This window comes from Bos mutus, chromosome 20, assembly GCF_027580195.1.
Source record: "Bos mutus isolate GX-2022 chromosome 20, NWIPB_WYAK_1.1, whole genome shotgun sequence".
Lineage (NCBI taxonomy): Eukaryota > Metazoa > Chordata > Mammalia > Artiodactyla > Bovidae > Bos > Bos mutus.
This window is the reverse complement of record NC_091636.1, coordinates 33,412,597-33,429,909: the sequence shown is the minus strand read 5'-3', so window position 1 is coordinate 33,429,909 and position 17,313 is coordinate 33,412,597. Positions and strand designations below refer to the sequence as shown.

General features: G+C 38.2%; 1 protein-coding gene across 1 annotated transcript in view; it reads left to right on the top strand.

Moving 5' to 3' along the window:
* Positions 1-3,110: 3,110 nt before the first annotated feature.
* C7 (complement C7) overlaps positions 3,111-17,313 on the top strand; it is a 57,116-nt gene continuing 42,913 nt past the window's right edge. The window contains exons 1-4 of the mRNA XM_005889717.3: positions 3,111-3,292; positions 9,230-9,285; positions 10,843-10,918; positions 13,653-13,794. Coding sequence (XP_005889779.2) covers positions 3,287-3,292; positions 9,230-9,285; positions 10,843-10,918; positions 13,653-13,794 — 280 coding nt within the window. The 5' untranslated portion in view covers positions 3,111-3,286. The remainder of the gene's footprint in view (positions 3,293-9,229; positions 9,286-10,842; positions 10,919-13,652; positions 13,795-17,313) is intronic.

Genomic DNA, 17,313 nt, shown 5'->3' with positions numbered 1-17,313 from the left:
AGCCCATAATATACACGGCTTGTTACATTCAGCTGCAAAATTACTTTTTCTGAATGTGTTTTGTAGCACTAGAGTGGAAAATGTGTGGGGAAACTCTGCCTTCAGTTTATCCACAATGTTTACATTATGTTTTAATTGCTGGGCGGTGTGGTCTTCCCTTAATATTCCCTCTCTTTCGCCTCCATATGGCATTTATCTTCATTGGCTGTCCTGGCCTTGAAATCTCCCTCAGCTGGCTTGACAATGAATTGTTTGGTTTTCCTTCTCCTTCTGTAACCTCGCTCCCTCCATTTTTGGCTTTTCCCCTCTTCCTGCTCCAGAATAGGGGCATTTCTTGTGCTTTTAGACTTCATTGTGATGAGCATCCTATGACTTTAGTTATGTACCCTCTGCCAAGATACTTTTTTCCCCGAAGACATCTACATTTCCAGTTCTGTGTTGGATACTTTCTCCAAAATAAAAAATGTCCCTTTTCTAAAACCACTGTTTTCTCTTCAGTTTCCTATTTCCTTCCTTCATTAATTTGTTCTTAAATTCTTCCAATTTTCTCAGTCAATCAGACACGAGATTACTTTCAATCACTAAACCCTATGAAACCTCTGATCCTTTGTCTTTCTCTTCTCAAAAGAGGCCTCGATTACCCCTTGTCTGATTACTGAAATAAATTCCAAATCACACTTTCTGATTCCCCTCCTTATCCTTTCCATTTAGCCTGCACACTACCAGTGTTTAAATCATCCTAAAACATCACTTTGATTCTTTCCTTAAAACTTGCAAAGGGTGAGTTCCCATTATCCTTTGAATAAAGTCCACACAGCTTTTGCTGGTAATCAAATCTCCCACAGTGTGGCTTCCACCTATACTTGAAAATTTTGTTCCAATGGCTCTCCATTGAAATTCTAGAAAGAAAACCACTGTTCATAAGACAGCAAAGCTGTGGAAATGGGTGAGTGCAAAGCCCTTGGTGAAAGGAAGTTTTTGTAAAGTTTTTAGATTTAATTTCTGCAATACGGTCTCTGGAAGCTGAACAATGCAAATTCTAAATTATTGCAGTTGCATTTGTATTTATGACTCATCCTCTGTACTAAGGATATGCTATGAAGATAAAGAAGGATGTTTTCAAGGCTTCCATCTGTCAAAGCCCCCAGCCTATCATATTATGCACCCTTTGTAAATATTTGTTGAATTTAGAATAAACAAATGAATGAATGCATGAGCGAATGAATGGAAACACTACTTTGGCAGGTGCTGTTGATATTCTGCAAATACCAGAAAGTACTGAAAATACCTAAAACTTTTTACTTGAAGTCTTTTTTTTTTTTTTTCCTGGCTATAGATGTATGTTCAACCTACACTTAGTTCAAACTGGAAGTGTCAGAGATTCAGTGAGTCCAGGAGCCACCCTTAACCATTGATGAACAGGGTGTTGGTACATATAGCCTAACCCCTTCGTTGGAATAACTGAAATGTGCTCTTCAGTGTTTCCCAGATTTCCTCACTGGAACTGAGCTGTAACTGTCTCAGGATCTTGCATGCTGGGCTTCCCAGTTGGCACTAGTGATAAAGAACCCGCCTGCCAATGCGGGAGACAGAAGAGATGTGGATTCAATCCCTGGGGAGGGAAGACCCCTGCGTGGCAACCCACTCCAGTACACGTGCCTGGAGAATCCCATGGACAGAGGAACTTTGTGGCTATAGTTCATAGGGTCACACAGAGTTGGACATGACTGACGTGACTTAGCACATACATGCATCTTGCATGCTAAAATACCTTTTATTGACTTCCTTTCCTTCTCAGTCTCACTTCCTCATCCTTCAGCAGTGCTTTCTAGGATCGCTTCATTTCATAAAACAAAACAACTCCCCCAAACACAACAAAACCCCCAAAGCAGAAAAACCCCCAAGTCCCTTGCAATTGAATTCTTGTCTCAGAATCTGCTTCTGGGGAAACTCAAACTAAGATAGCCACTGAACTTGGAAATGCACACTGCGTGCTTAAGGAGAGTCTACAACATTTGGAATTCGTGCACTTGGAGCTGAATTAAAAAAAGATCTTTCAGGAATCAGCATCCGGTTCTCAGTGGCAAAAATTTGTTTCCACACAAATCACTAATGGCTTGAACAAAAGATGGGAAAGTTTTGTCCCTGGAAGATCACCATTAATTTATAAAGGGAGAGTGTGTGTGGGGGGGTCATTCTTTATTATTCAGACATTTTAGATATAAAAAGAAAAAATATTAAAACTGGAAAATAGTCACTAATGGAATGTTTAGTTATAAAATTACTCTAAATTCAATTTTCCTTTCCCACTTCATGCTTATGTCTCTCCTCCCCATAATGTCCTAACAGCAAGTATCAGAATATTTGGCCAAATCATGCAAATAAAACTGTAGTTCAACTTCAATAGAAAATCTGAAATCTTGCAAAAGTGCAGCCTTTTGTGAAATCTGTGAAAATGATGTTGGAGAACTGCTCGAATCAATGCAAAGCCATGGAAAGTGAGGATCTGGCACAATAAGACAAGGCAGCTGAAGAAGACAAAGTAGACATAAATGATGATTGTGACAAGAACTTTCCAAAGGAGTGATCTGAATATCATAGGGTTAAGGGAGATTCTTGGGGGTAATTAGTGATGCCTTTAAATATGTTTGCAAAACACAATGCTCTTTTTGATCATTCTTCACATGAAGAAATGTATATTATATTGTGTTAGGCCACACACACACACATGATTCAATTCCAGAATTTCCATTTCCATTTTGAGTGACAGAATGGCATGTAAGTTTTTTCTTCCACAGCGCCTAATCTCAAAGTCTGCTGTATAACCCCCTTTTAGAGAATCATGAACACATCTGCTTTGTGTGATAAATTGAAACAGGAAGGACGCTTATGCTCGTCTCACACAGAGTCTCCTTTGGTTGAAAACCACTTAAACATTTAAGTGAGAATATTTTCTGCTTTTCTTGATTTACAGATGTTTCCTCAGAGCTATGCTTCCAAACAGTCCCAGCTGACTGTAGCTAAGGCCTGTGCAAATTGATAAGATGCATCTGGTTTCAAGACACAGACTAAGTACAGGGCAGGTTCTCAGTGTCCCCAGAGAACCCAGCTGGGGTCGGAGCAAAGTCTCGGAACTGCTTGCTCTATATATGAATGCCAAGTGAATCCCCAGCAGGGAGAGACAGGCGGGGAGTAGACTGCTGGCCTCTTCCCTCTGTTGAAAATTCACTGGGCACTGGAGGAGGACATTTTCCTTCTCTCTGCTGCCCTGAATGTTTTCCCAAACATGAAGGTAAGATAATAACTTCATTACTTTTGTGAACAGAGCTAACTCTAAAGGGAGTAAGGTTTACTTAGGTAACAAATAAATTAAAAAAAAAAAAAAAAAAATACATGGGAAAATAGAAAAGAGAAAGTTCTGAGGGTGACTTATAAGAAATCCTTAATTAAATATATTTAACAATTCAGCTGAAGTGAATTTCTTTTTCTTTTCTTGTAGTTTATTTTATTGGTTTAGAGGTCTGGGAATCAGAGATTGGAAGCAGTGTTTATGAAAGTCCCAAGAAAGCTGTTAAGAAATACAATAACACAACTGTTATTTCTTAGGGAAAAATTCTCTCCAATGTATTTTGTTTGTTTGATTTGGAGTCATGCAATGAATCCCTGTGATTTGACTTATAACTCCAGGAGATGGTGATGGACAGGGAGGCCTGGCGTGCTGCGATTCATGGGGTTGCAAAGAGTCAGACACGACTGAGCAACTGAACTGAACTGAACAGCTTTATAGAAGAGTGAATTTGGAAATTTGGAACTTTAGAATTTGGAATCTGGATGAAAGGATCAGAATTGTAAAAGCAGAAGATACAGATAAATGGAATGAAGCTAAAGAGTTACCAAAAACACATATTGGCCTAATGCAAATGGCTGAATGTTAAGAAAAAAAAAATTTAGGACCAAAGATAGATATAACTATCATAAACTATATTTCTGGGATGTAAACATAAGCTGAACCTACTACTGCAATTTTATTATTGCAAAGTTTTGTATTTAAACTTTTAAAATTTTACATTCTAATGCTGGAGCAGTAATTTCTCAGCCCTGTCAGCTGCTAGATTGCTTTTGCTGTCACTATGCTGCCTAACTACAATACTGAATCTGTGCTCACTTTCCAGGGGGATTGAGGAGGATGGAAACATGGGTCTTGAGTATTTATGTGCAAAATTGCATTTAATTAAGTCATTGAAAATTAAACACAAATCACAAAGTTGATTTGTCTAATGTTAGAATGCCAAGTAACCATACAAAGTTAGAATTATGATATAATCTAATCTCTATCAGTCTGTTTTGTACTTTTATTTAAAAATTTAGAACATTTGATAACTTAGAACAGGATGCCTTTCCTAGAGTCATCTAGCTAGTATACTTTCTCCTAATATTTGTATTAACTATCAGTCAATTTCCTTATTTATTTTATGATGAGACATCTTAATAATTGTTTTGTATTTAAAGATGGGTTCATAGTCATTGATTATTATGATATTTTTCTACCGGGTTAATATATTTACTTTTATCTTTCAGTTCATTGATAAAATATCAACAAATAAATGATTTCTTTGTGAACTGCATTCAGAGTTCTCACCTATATTTGAGAGTAGAGACTCATATTTTTACAGTAAATCTGAAGGGTATGCTTTTGTGATACACTATGGTTTCCAAGTCTGGCCTTTAAGAAGGACTATTCTTTTGTCTTTTCCCCAATTCATGTGAACTGAATTCAGAGAGGTGGTCCCAGGTGGTACTCTTTGTATCCCTTGGATAGGATGTAATTGGTTCTGAAGTGTTTCAGGACTTTAGAGCAAAAAGGGCTTCGCTTTGATCTAACTGTGGTCCAGACCTTCACTCTCTCATCCCTGGACTGAGATGAACCTGGGGTTTGTAAACCTGAAGCATGATTCTCACGCGGCTGGGATGAAGTCAAGCACAATGACGTCTCAGATGATGGTCTCTCTGCTTCCTCGCCACACCCAGAGCTGACCTGACGTCATCACCCATCTTATACCAATTATACTGTGATGGCCTTTGTGTCTTTTAAAAATGTCCCTTGCCAGATTATAGCACTACCATCTTGGTAATTAAGTTCAAAAAGAAGATAATATCTATTATTTCTCCACTTGGAGATAGCCACTGTTAACATTTTAATCTATTTCTTTTCAGACTTTAAAATGAATATGTATAAGATCTATTTTATGACATTTTTATCAATATAGATCTGAATCTTTTTACTCATTATATCATAAGCATGTTCTTCTGTCATTGATAAAGCTATAACATGCTTCGAATGGCTACTAAGTACTCAATCATATTATTATGTCATTTTGCATTTTTTTATTGCTAGTGTTACAAATTGATGTTAATTTCTAACAAAGATGAAATAAGATTTATTTAAGAATCTACCCCCTTCTTCTTCTATATGGTACCCTATGTTCTAAATTTACTGATCAACATATTAATTAGGGTATGCTAAGAAATTAGATTGAATTTTTCCATAGTTTTTTCCTCTGGGATTTGGACATTTGGAACCCAGTGCATGCTACAGAAATTAGTGTTTTATTTTTACGCTAAATGGGCTCATGGTTCGACAGACAAATGTAAAAGGCCAGATGTGGAGAAATTAGAAGCATAGAGACAGTGGTGTAGCTGGAAAATGTTAGAGGAAGGAAGCAGACCTAATGCTTATTCAGTCATAAAGAAGAAGAGAAGAGAATTCTGGGAAATGTGGCCCCAGCTTAGCTACATTACACACTGCCAAGATACCGTATCTTTTTTTTTCAAATTTTATTTATTTATTTATGGCTGTGCTGGGTCTTCGGTGTTGTGTGAGGGCTTTCTCTAATTGTGGTGCACCAGCTTAACTGCCCATTAGCATGTGGGATCCTTCCCAGAGCAGGGATCGAACTCATGTCCCCTGCTTTGGCAGGCGGATTCTTAACCACTGGACCGCCAGGGAAGTCCTCTATCTTTTCAACTAAGGAATTCTTTTATAGAGTTAACTCAGATGTATGTCTATTTCTGTTATTAATTTGTTTATTAATTTGTAATTGTTTTGTCATTTGATGAGATACTCTTTCCAAAGGCAAGGAATGATAACTGCTTCATTTTCAGGTACCCAGCTAGCCAATTTTCAAGAAATTCTTTTGGATAAAGATTCAGCTTGTATAACTCATGAACTAGTGATAAGCAGATCTTCATGGGTTATAATATGTATACGAGGAAATGAGTTTCCCTGGTGGTTCAGTTGGTAAAGAATCTGTCTTCAATGTGGGAGAACTGGGTTTGATCCCTGGGCTGGGAAGATCCCCCGGAGGAGGGCATGGCAACCCACTCCAGTATTCTTGCCTGGAGAATCCCCGTGGACAGAAGAGCCTGGCAGGCTGCAGACCATGGGGTCACAAAGAGTCAGACATGCCAGAGCACATAGCACATGTGGAAAATAGTGGCAAAATTAGTTCTGGTGAAAGTGAATACCCTAAAACTTCGTTGACATTAAAAAAAATACGTGGTAGAATGTTAAGATGGATTTTTTTCATGACGCCTGTTTTGGCTGAGAGTCAAAGGCCAAGAATAAGAGATGCTCAGTAGCCTCACATTTTAAAGTGAAATATTGCACATTCAATGCAGTGTTACCAAAAAGTAGCCCTAAATTTGTTTGGTGACCCTTTGGCCATCTCCATCCTCAAGAGTAGGCAAGTTTATGTTCATTGGAGGAGGGGGATGTACACCCTACTCGCATTTGAGAAAATCTAAAAGAACAGACTGGTTGACTGCCCTGCGTTTAGCAAAATCAACATAGCAGTATCAGTTTCATCCTGACAGGACAAGAAGATATGCAGGTATCCCATGGATCAGATGTGGACTTTTGGAGAAGGGCTTGGCTTGGGTTGTCAGGGACTCCCTGAGAGACACTTGCAGGATGAAGCAACCCCAATAGGTAGCATCAGTAAGCAGACAATGGTGAGAGTCAAGAGAGATGAACAAAGGGATGAATCATTTGTGGCAGAGGGCAGTGGTTGTAGATGTCCAAAGGAGTGATATTCAAAGAATGATGAAAACACTGTGAGGGACAGACAGCTGGCATTCAAACATCCAGGACAGTCTGATTTACCGTCAGCAGACTCCGGCTGCATCGATCGAGCAAGAGCCTTTTTGCTCTTGCCCTCTTACTCCTGCTGCTCTGACTCTGAAGAAGACAGAGGCATCCTGGGGAGGTGGGGAAGGGAAGCAGGAGAATAAAAGGGAGGGATTTTTCGAAGTGGACGCCACCCTTCCCACAGGAACTGGGGAATAGGAGAGATATTTAAAATTGGATGATAAATTGAAATTGTACTATTAGATTGTTTCAGAATTTTTATTTTCTGAAAATGTGATGACATTAAAGACTGAAAGTGTTAGTTGCTTGGTTGTGTCTGACTCTTTGCTACCCCACCAGGCTCCTCTGTCCATGGAATTCTCCAGGCAAGAATACTGGAGTGTGTAGCCATTCCCTTCTCCAGAGGACCTTCCTGACTCAGGGATCAAACTTGGGTCTCCTGCATTGCAGGCAGATTCTTTGCTGTCTGAACCACCAGGGAAGCCCCTATTAGGGACTGGGAGTGACTAATAAAGTTGTGAGATAGACTCACCCAAGGGCAGGAAAAATGAGTTGACACAGCACAAGTAAAGACATAGTGTTGAAAAATAAAAAAAAGGTATAGTTTAAAATTAAGAACAAAAGAACCTTTTAAAGTCGTTGCTTTACATTATGTGCTTCACATATCTGTTGAAAAATCAGAAAATATCTGTAGCCTCTCCCACCATTGTTCGCATTTCTGGGGTGCTCACGGCTATGTTACTTCTCAGCCCTTATGGTTAAGCTAATCAGAATATAAGCTAAAATGTTTGTAGGACTATAAAAGGCAGAATAGGCAACTAGGATTTTATAACTGAAAGGAAGAGACCTACTAAGAGGATGAGTGATTTAAGAAGGTGAGTGGAAGGGTCTGGAAGAAAAGATGAGAAGCCATTCCACAACTACTGAGAGAAAAGAGGTTTGGAGAGGTCAAGAGAAGAGAAAGAATACTGGCCTGTTAAAATGTGGGGTGGGATGATTTAAGGACTGTTATCCCAGGATATGGACCTCCCCAGTGGCTCAAGGGTAAAGAATCCGCCTGCAATGCAGGAGACGTGGGTTTGATCCTTGGGTTGGGAAGATCCCTTGGAGGAGGGTGTGGCAACCCACTCCAGTATTATTGCTTGGAGAATTCCATGGACAGAGGAGCCTGGCGGGCTACAGTTCATTGGGTCGCAAAGAGTTAGACACAACAGAAGCAACTGAGCACAGCACAGCACATATTAGGTTATGAACTGAAGGCATTTAATATTCTTAGAGTCTCTAGTACAAATTTGAATTGTATTCCCTTACACTTTCAGTTGTCAAAGTAGGAATATACATAAAAGTAAAAAGAAGGTAATGAAAGTCACCTATAATTTCACAACCAGAAATAAACTATTTTCCTTTATTATGTTTCTTTCTAGATTTGTTTTTAAGACACATTTGATTTTCGAATGAAATATAAATTACATTTTGCATACAATTTTGTAGCCTGTCAGATGCTCAGTGTTTAGGCTGCCCTATCACATAAAGATGATTATAAAAGGCCTCTGTCGTGTTTGGGCACCACCTATAGAACTAGGGATTGTGATGAGCATCTTGGTTCCTCTGGCTAGCCATGCACCTCCACTTTTGATTTTTCCATTTAGGAAACTGGTTCCTTTTTACCTCCTCAACCCTTGGGACTGCTGTTTCTAGGCTTTCTCTATTCCGGCGTTCTCATGGTACCAAAGTTAGAAAGGAGTGTGGATTAAGGAATAAAAGATGATTGGACCCTAGAAAAATGTTTGTGAATATTTAACTTTTAGGGAGTCTTTCCAATTTATTTGTCTATAATATCATCTAGTGCCTAGTAGTCTTTACAGAAATGAACAGTGGGAGGTGAGCTCAAGATAATTGTATTAAACTTTTATTTAAAATGAAAAATTGTTAAGATGAGCAGAATCATCGAGCTTCTCCATGATTCTTTCACTCTTTTTATTCCCAACTCACAAATCTTGATTTGTACAAATGTATTCACTTTTGACTCATTAAAGCAATGCAAGCTCAAATATTGCTTTATTGTTTTTTTTTCCCTCCTAGGCAATAACTTTATTCTTCTTGGTGGGATTTATAGGAGAGTTTCAAGTTTTTTCAAGGTGAGAATTTTTTTGGATTGTGTGTGGAAATCATTAACAGTTATTTCATTTATTTTGAGGAAACTATGGTCTGATTTTTACATTGCAGTGTGAGCATGTTTTTCCCTCACACACTTTGTTTCTTTCCACATTTTCAGAAAAGACAATGATAGGATAAGCATGTTTTATTCTTATTCTTACTTTACTTTATTTTATTCCTTGTGAGGAAGAAACCTAAAGATTAAAAACACCACAAGATTTTCTGCATTGTAAGCATTGTGAGTCAGCTCACCATTTTCCACGTGTATTTTATCTGAGTGGAATTATTTGAGTTCAACTTGCCCCTATTGTACTTGGGTGTGCGCTTGAGAAAGTGGCCTCAATAAATAGGGGGAGCGTGTAGCTACGTTCTCATCCATTTAGCCTTTGCCAGATTTTGATTTCCTACCTCTCATGTGGTCATTTTACAGCTTACTGTCTCTCAGTTAAATTTCTGTATAACTCTTCATCATCCAGAATCACTTAAAGGCTGTAACACCTTCCTTCCCTATGTTCTCACTTATACCCCTCCTCTGGACATTCTCTTATCTGTATTTCCACAACACATCATAATGTACACAATTCTGTTAGTAAATTTATCTAATTAGCTGTATTGCATTGTGATCATGGGGCTTCCCTGGTGGCTCTGTGGTAAAGAGTCCATCTGTCAAGGCAGGAGACCCGGGTTCGATCCCTGGGTTGGGGAGATTCCCTGGAGAAGGAAATGGTAACCCACTCAGGTATTCCTGACTGAGAAATCCCATGGACAGAGAAGCCTGGTAGGCTGTAGTCCATGAGGTGGCAAAGAGTGGGACATGACTTAGTGACTGAGAATGTGCTGGTCACAGTCACATTGTGATCATATTATTGTGTTATAATTATTTGTTTATACATCTACATCTTCTTCCTTTCCTCAATCAATGATCAGTATACTATCTCACTGTAAAACATTATTTATTTATTTATTTTATTTTTGTCTGCTCTGGGTCTTCGTTGCTGCACACAGGCTTTCTCTAGGGGTGAGCAGGAGCTACTCTTTGTTGGCGTGCTTAGGCTTCTCATTTTGGTGGCTTCTCTTGTTTCTGAGCACAGGCTCTAGGCGCTCGGGCTTTGGTAGTTGCAACACTTGGGCTCAGTTAGTTGTGGCCTGTGGGCTCAGCAGTTACCTCTTGCAGGCTTAGTTGCTCAGAGGCAAATGGAATCTTCCCGGACCAGCGGTGGAAGCTGCTTCCCCTGCATGAGCAGGTGGGTTCTTATCCACTGTACCATCAGGGATGTCCTAGCCTATCTCTTTTATGTCTATAGCTCTAGGATCTAAATAGTGCCTGGAACATTCTAGATATCTTATAAATGATATTTAATAAATCTCGGAAAAAGTGAGCCCTTCCTAGATATTTTTAAATGTATTTTGAGATCCTTTTGGTGAAGCAAAAATTGCTTCACAATTTTTGACTGCTTTTGACTATTCTTGACTATTGTTTATGTCTTCTCTCTTACCTTTCTATCGGCTTTATAATGGACAATTCAACACTATGACAGTGCCTCCTCGCCAATCAACTGCCAATGGGGTTCTTATGCTCCTTGGTCAGAATGCAATGGTTGTACCAAGACTCAGGTAGGACCATGTGAAAACTTTGTATTTTTTATTCATATGCCAAAATAGCTTAGGTATGAACAAAATGACATTAACTTTTGAATATTACTTTGTATGGTTTTTGAAAATGTACTAGTAATTCTGAAGGGGAAAAGTATGATTTATTTAATAATTAATGTTATCGTAAAATTTTTTTGCATTCTCATTTTTCTTGAAGAACTTTTCTAAATCTTACATTTGAGCCTAGAAATATACATGGGAGAGAAGCTAAAAGCTACTCACTTATTCTTTCATTATCAGAGAAATAGAATAGCTTGAAATGAAGTCAGTAAATAATTCAAAATTTCATATTTCCTGGATTCAACTTTTCATTTGAAACAAACACCAAGAGTAGCAAAATCGTTGCTTCATTTTACCTAACAAATAGTGAATGACCATGAAAAGTCAAACATTTTTCAATGTTTTAAAGTTTAGTACAAAAGTAATATAAATAAAAAACCTGACTTGACTTGGATCTTATAGAGCACCCTTAAAATATCTACTTCTTCCTTATTATAAATTATTAATTGGAGAGAACATAGAAGAGTATAAAGAAAATGCTACTCATAATTCTACCATTTAGAAGAAATCAATATACTAGCATTTTAGTATTTATTCTTTCTGTGTGCTAATGATTTTTAAAATAGGGTCATTTGTTCACGATTTTGTATTCTACTATTTTAATATTATGCTATCAGTATGCATTTCAACAGCTGTATTATATTCCATTATATGAATATACCAATCTTCTTTATCCATTTTCTTATTGTTTGAGATTTAGTTTACTTACATATTTTGTAATTATGAATGAAACTTTAATGAACATTTTTGTATATAGATATGTCTTTTTTCTGATAATCATCTTAGGATAATTTAAAAAATATAATGCTGTTTCAAAGGTTCTGAACATTTGAATGACTAAATTTTTTTTTACTGAGATACAGTGACATGTAACATTAATTTCAGGTATACAACATGATTTGATATTTGTATAGCATTTTAAAAGTGGTTCAGTTTAGATAAAAATGTGTGTTTAAAAATCATTTAGAAGTACTAAAAGAACCATACTATGGGAGATAATTTATGTTTGGAAGCATCATCATTATCACAATTTTCAAGCATTTATTTAGTATCTACATGATAGGTATTTACAAAATAAATTACACAAGTGTAGAATTTGGCTTCTGGCAAATATAATAGATGACAACTCTGATTACAGGCAAATAGGTACATGAATAACAAGACAAAATTCAAACAAACACCAACCTCAGGAAACACTTTTAGAATTTAAAAACAAGTTAAGAAAGAACATTAAATAGAGGTAGATAGAAGGTACTTTTCATATGAGTAATTGTTTTGAGGGAAGGTCATCATGCTCAGATTATAAAAACAGAATTTTCACCCAGGAGACAAGTGAAAATGAAAATGAGGTCATGAGATCAGAATTTGACAGGTGAGAATGAGACGCTGAGAGCAGGCAGCCATCAAGGTCATGCTGCTGTCTGTGGGGCAGGAAAACATTGCTTGCACACCAACACAATCTGTGCTCTGAACTTCAGAAAAGCACACAGTTCTAAGCCACGTATAAGAGATGTCTTCTACTAAATACAGAAACTAAAAACGTAGCTGAGAAACTGTACTGAGCTCCATTCCTCACTCATTCCTCCATGACTTCTCTGCTTAGGTGCAATGAAATGGGCCAGAACCAGGCCCAGGCTGACGCAGACCTGCTCAAAGTTCAAATTACATGTCGTCTCAATTTAGGATGAATGAATAGGTGCAACCTTGGTTTATATACATATAGTCTTCCCTATTGGTCTTTGCTCAAGGTTTAAACTTTCTGGAATCTCAGATTTTGCCCATTTTTATTAATGGGTAAGATTAATAAATGGATAAGAGGCTTAAAAGATGTACCTTTGATTGCCTTTGGAGAGGAAAAGGATTTTGTAGATCTTTCTTTTTGTTTAAACACTAGATAAATGTCTTCATATTGAGTAAATGAAGTTTAGGATGAATTAGTTTTCACATTTGGCTTAGTGATTTCCCCTAATTTTTTTTTACCCCCACCCCCAGCATGTGCATTTGATATATTTCTAATTTCACAGATCAGTGATTTTGGATTTCCAGTGAAGTTTCATTGTAGATGTACCTTCATCTGTGGACCACTTAGGCTTCTGTTTTGTAAATTTGACTTTCATGGTAGCCTATATCTATCTTTCTCTGGACTGTTTTGCCTTCCTGAAGAAGGCTTAAGGTTCAGCTCAAATCAATTTCCACCACTTTTCTAAAGGTTTCCCTAACGCCACTTCATCTTAGCTCCCCTTTCCAGTACCCTTACTTTTCCTCTAGCCAAACTCACTTCACCTTTTCTAGCTAACCCTTGGTACATTGCTTTGGTGAAAAATGAATCATTCTGTATTGTGATCTATTTGCTTATAGTTCTATCCAGAATTTTTTCTTAAAGATTCACTATTTTTTTTCCCACTCAACCCTAAGCATAAATATAAACTGGGAGTGCTCTAGAAATAATAACCCATGTCACCAGACTCAAAGACAAGTGGGTTTCTGGATTCATTGATTTTGGACATTTTACTTCTGTAGTACACCAGAAAAATTTTATAAATGTCATGTCTCCAAATGTATTAATTTATCTCAGATTTTATTTCTCAGATAAAGGAACCTGGAGATACTGGAAATGTGTTTGTTTTGTATTTAGACTCGCAGGCGGTCAATTGCTGTTTATGGACAATACGGCGGCCATTCCTGTGTGGGAAGTGCTTTTGAAACACAACCATGTCAACCTACTCGAGGATGTCCAACAGAAGACGGATGTGGAGAACGTTTCAGGTGTTTCTCAGGTATTTGCTTCTCATAGGCTCAGCACGCAGAGGGTAAATTCAAATGTTATTTGTTTAACTTGCTCCGTATATACTTGTTGAGTTGTACTGCATTTATATTAGCCTATACCAGTTTCCCCCCGAATTAGTTGGATTTTTATTGGCATATTATTTGCATACTCAACTATCATTCTTTCAAATGCATGGGTGGCATCCAGTAATAAAGATGGGGATACTCTTTGAAAAGAAACATGGCTGTTGACAGACCCAAACAGTTCCTGACATTGCATTTTTGGTTAAGATGTAGAAGGAGACTGGAATAAAGACAAGTCAGGCAAAAACACTATTATTGCCCGAATTATTTTTATGTTTACAAGAAAAGCAGCTCTAATTAGTTAATTAAGGAGTGATACAGGTCATGTCTATGCATAGGGGACTGAACACAGCTTTGGATTAGATATTATTTGACCTCTTGTCTTGGGCTTCCTAGGTGACACTAGTGGTAAAGAACTGTCCTGCATCTCCTGCAGGAGATGGAGGAGACATGGGTTCCATCCCTGATTTGGAAAGATTCCCTGGAGGAGGGGGCATGGCAACCCACCCCAGTATTCTTGTTTGGAGAATCCTGTTGACAGAGAAGCCTGGTGGACTGCGGTCCATAGAGTCACAGAGAGCTGGACACAACTGAAGCAGCTTAGCAGGCATGCATTGTGTTGCACTTGTGCAGACAGGTTAATTCAACAACTTTTAGCAAGCATTTATTATTCTTGTTATGTTCAGATACAGAAATGAGGGTTACGGATGTAGAATGAAACAGCCTCTTCCCTCAAAAGTCTTAGTTTTATGGGCAGAATAGTACATAAAAACTTCCTGTGTTAGAAGTGTTTCTCAACAATACCTCTCTAACTCCTATTTTAATTTCAAAACCCGAGTCAGACGATGCCTCCTTAGGGAAACCTTCCCTGAACACCCAACTAATAAAGCTACTTAACAAACTACTTTCCATGTTTTCCATGTGTGTTGTATCATCTGTAATCTGAAGTATATGTTGCCCTGGGTGTCTCTTGGTAGACTGTGAATTCCTTGAAGATGTGGATTTTATTTCTTTTATTTTTTTCATCTGGAGTGTGTACTACATAGTAGACTCTCAACAAACGTTTGTTGCATTGGATCAAAAGCATAGTGGGATGGGCTGGCAGGACAGTTTTGTGCCATGCTTGCTATTAGGACACAAATGAAGGCCATACATCATAGTTTGTGGGGGAGGGGTGGTTTTTGAAAGAAGATAATATACAATCTGATTTTTGAACGACAAGTAGGCGAGAAGTAGAGAAACCCCTTTGAGGTTGAGAAAACTATCTGCAAAGTCTGTGGAGATGGCAAAAAGATTGACCTTTGATTTAGGTAAGTGATCCAGTATGACTAGGGCGTAAGCAGCTGGTAAGAGAATGGCTGGAGATGATACTGGGGAGGGAGGCAGGGGCTAGATCATCTGGTACCTCTAGTGTTTCCTCTCTTGCTTCTGGTACTCTCAGCTTGTATCTATCATGACAGTTATGGCTGGATGGCATCACTGACTCGATGGATGTGAGTCTGAGTGAACTCCGGGAGTTGGTGATGGACAGGGAGGCCTGGCGTGCTGCGATTCATGGGGTCGCAAAGAGTCGGATACGACTGAGCGACTGAACTGAACTAAACTGATACTGCTGAATTGCAATGATCTATCTTCACACTCTTTCCTATTAGATTGTAAAGTGTATGAAAAGCCTGGTGAATTCCTTTTTACTTGCATCCCAACACCCAGGAGTGTCTAGAACAAAGAAGGTATTAAATAAATGTTGAATTTTATTTTTTTATTATTATTTTTTTTACTTTACAATATTTATTGGTTTGGCCATACATCAACATGCATCCGCCACGGGTGTACACGTGTTCCCCATCCTGAAGCCCCCTCCCACCTCCCTCCCCATACCATCCCTCTGGGTCATCCCAGTGCACCAGCCCCAAGCTTCCTGTATCTTGCATCGAACCTGGACTGGCGATTCGTTTCTTATATGATATTATACATGTTTTAATGCCATTCTCCCAAATCATCCCACCCTCTCCCTCTCCCACAGAGTCCAAAAGACTGTTCTATACATTTGTGTCTCCTTTGCTGTCTCGAATACAGGGTTGTTGTTGCCATCTTTCTAAATTCCATATATATGCATTAGTATACTGTATTGGTGTTTTTCTTTCTGGCTTACTTCACTCTGTATAATAGGCTCCAGATTCATCCACCTCATTAGAACTGATTCAAATGTATTCTTTTTAATGGCTGAGTAATACTCCATTGTGTATATGTACCACAGCTTTCTTATCCATTCATCTGCTGATGGACATCTAGGTTGCTTCCATGTCCTGGCTATTATAAACAGTGCTGTGATGAACACTGGGGTACACGTGTCTCTTTCAATTCTGGTTTCCTCAGTGTGTATGCCCAGCAGTGGGATTGCTGCGTCATATGGCAGTTCTATTTCCAGTTTTTTAAGGACTCTCCACACTGTTCTCCATAGTGGCTGTACTAGTTTGCATTCCCACTAACAGTGTAAGAGGGTTCCATTTTCTCCACACCCTCTCCAGCATTTATTGCTTGTAGACTTTTGGATTGCAGCCTTTCTGACTGGTGTGAAATGGTACCTCGTAGTGGTTTTGATTTGCATTTCTCTGATAATGAGTGATGTTGAGCATCTTTTCATGTGTTTGTTAGCCATCTGTATGTCTTCTTTGGAGGAATGTCTATTTAGTTCTTTGGCCCATTTTTTGATTGGGTTGTTTATTTTTCTGGAGTTGAGCTGTAGGAGTTGCTTGTGTATTTTTGAGATTAGTTGTTTGTCAGTTGCTTCATTTGCTATTATTTTCTCCCATTCTGAAGGCTGTCTTTTCACCTTGCTTATAACTGGAGGAATCAACCTGCCTGACTTCAGGCTCTATTACAAAGCCACAGTCATCAAGACAGTATGGTACTGGCACAAAGACAGAAATATAGATCAATGGAACAAAATAGAAAGCCCAGAGATAAACCCACGCATCTATGGACACTTTATCTTTGACAAAGGAGGCAAGAATATACAATGGAGAAAAGACAATCTCTTTAACAAGTGGTGCTGGGAAAACTGGTCAACCACTTGTAAAAGAATGAAACTAGAACACTTTCTAACACCATACACAAAAATAAACTCAAAATGGATTAAAGATCTAAACGTAAGACCAGAAACTATAAAACTCTTAGAGGAGAACATAGGCAAAACACTCTCTGACATACATCACAGCAGGATCCTCTATGACCCACCTCCCAGAATATTGGAAATAAAAGCAAAAATAAACAAATGGGATCTAATTAAAATTTAAAAGCTTCTGCACAGCAAAAGAAAGTATAAGCAAGGTGAAAAGACAGCCTTCAGAATGAATTTTATTTTTTTAATCCAGTTCCCATGCTCTCAAAGCATATATATTTAAAATACCAAGAAAGGCAGGACTTCGGCATCTTCATCAGTGATT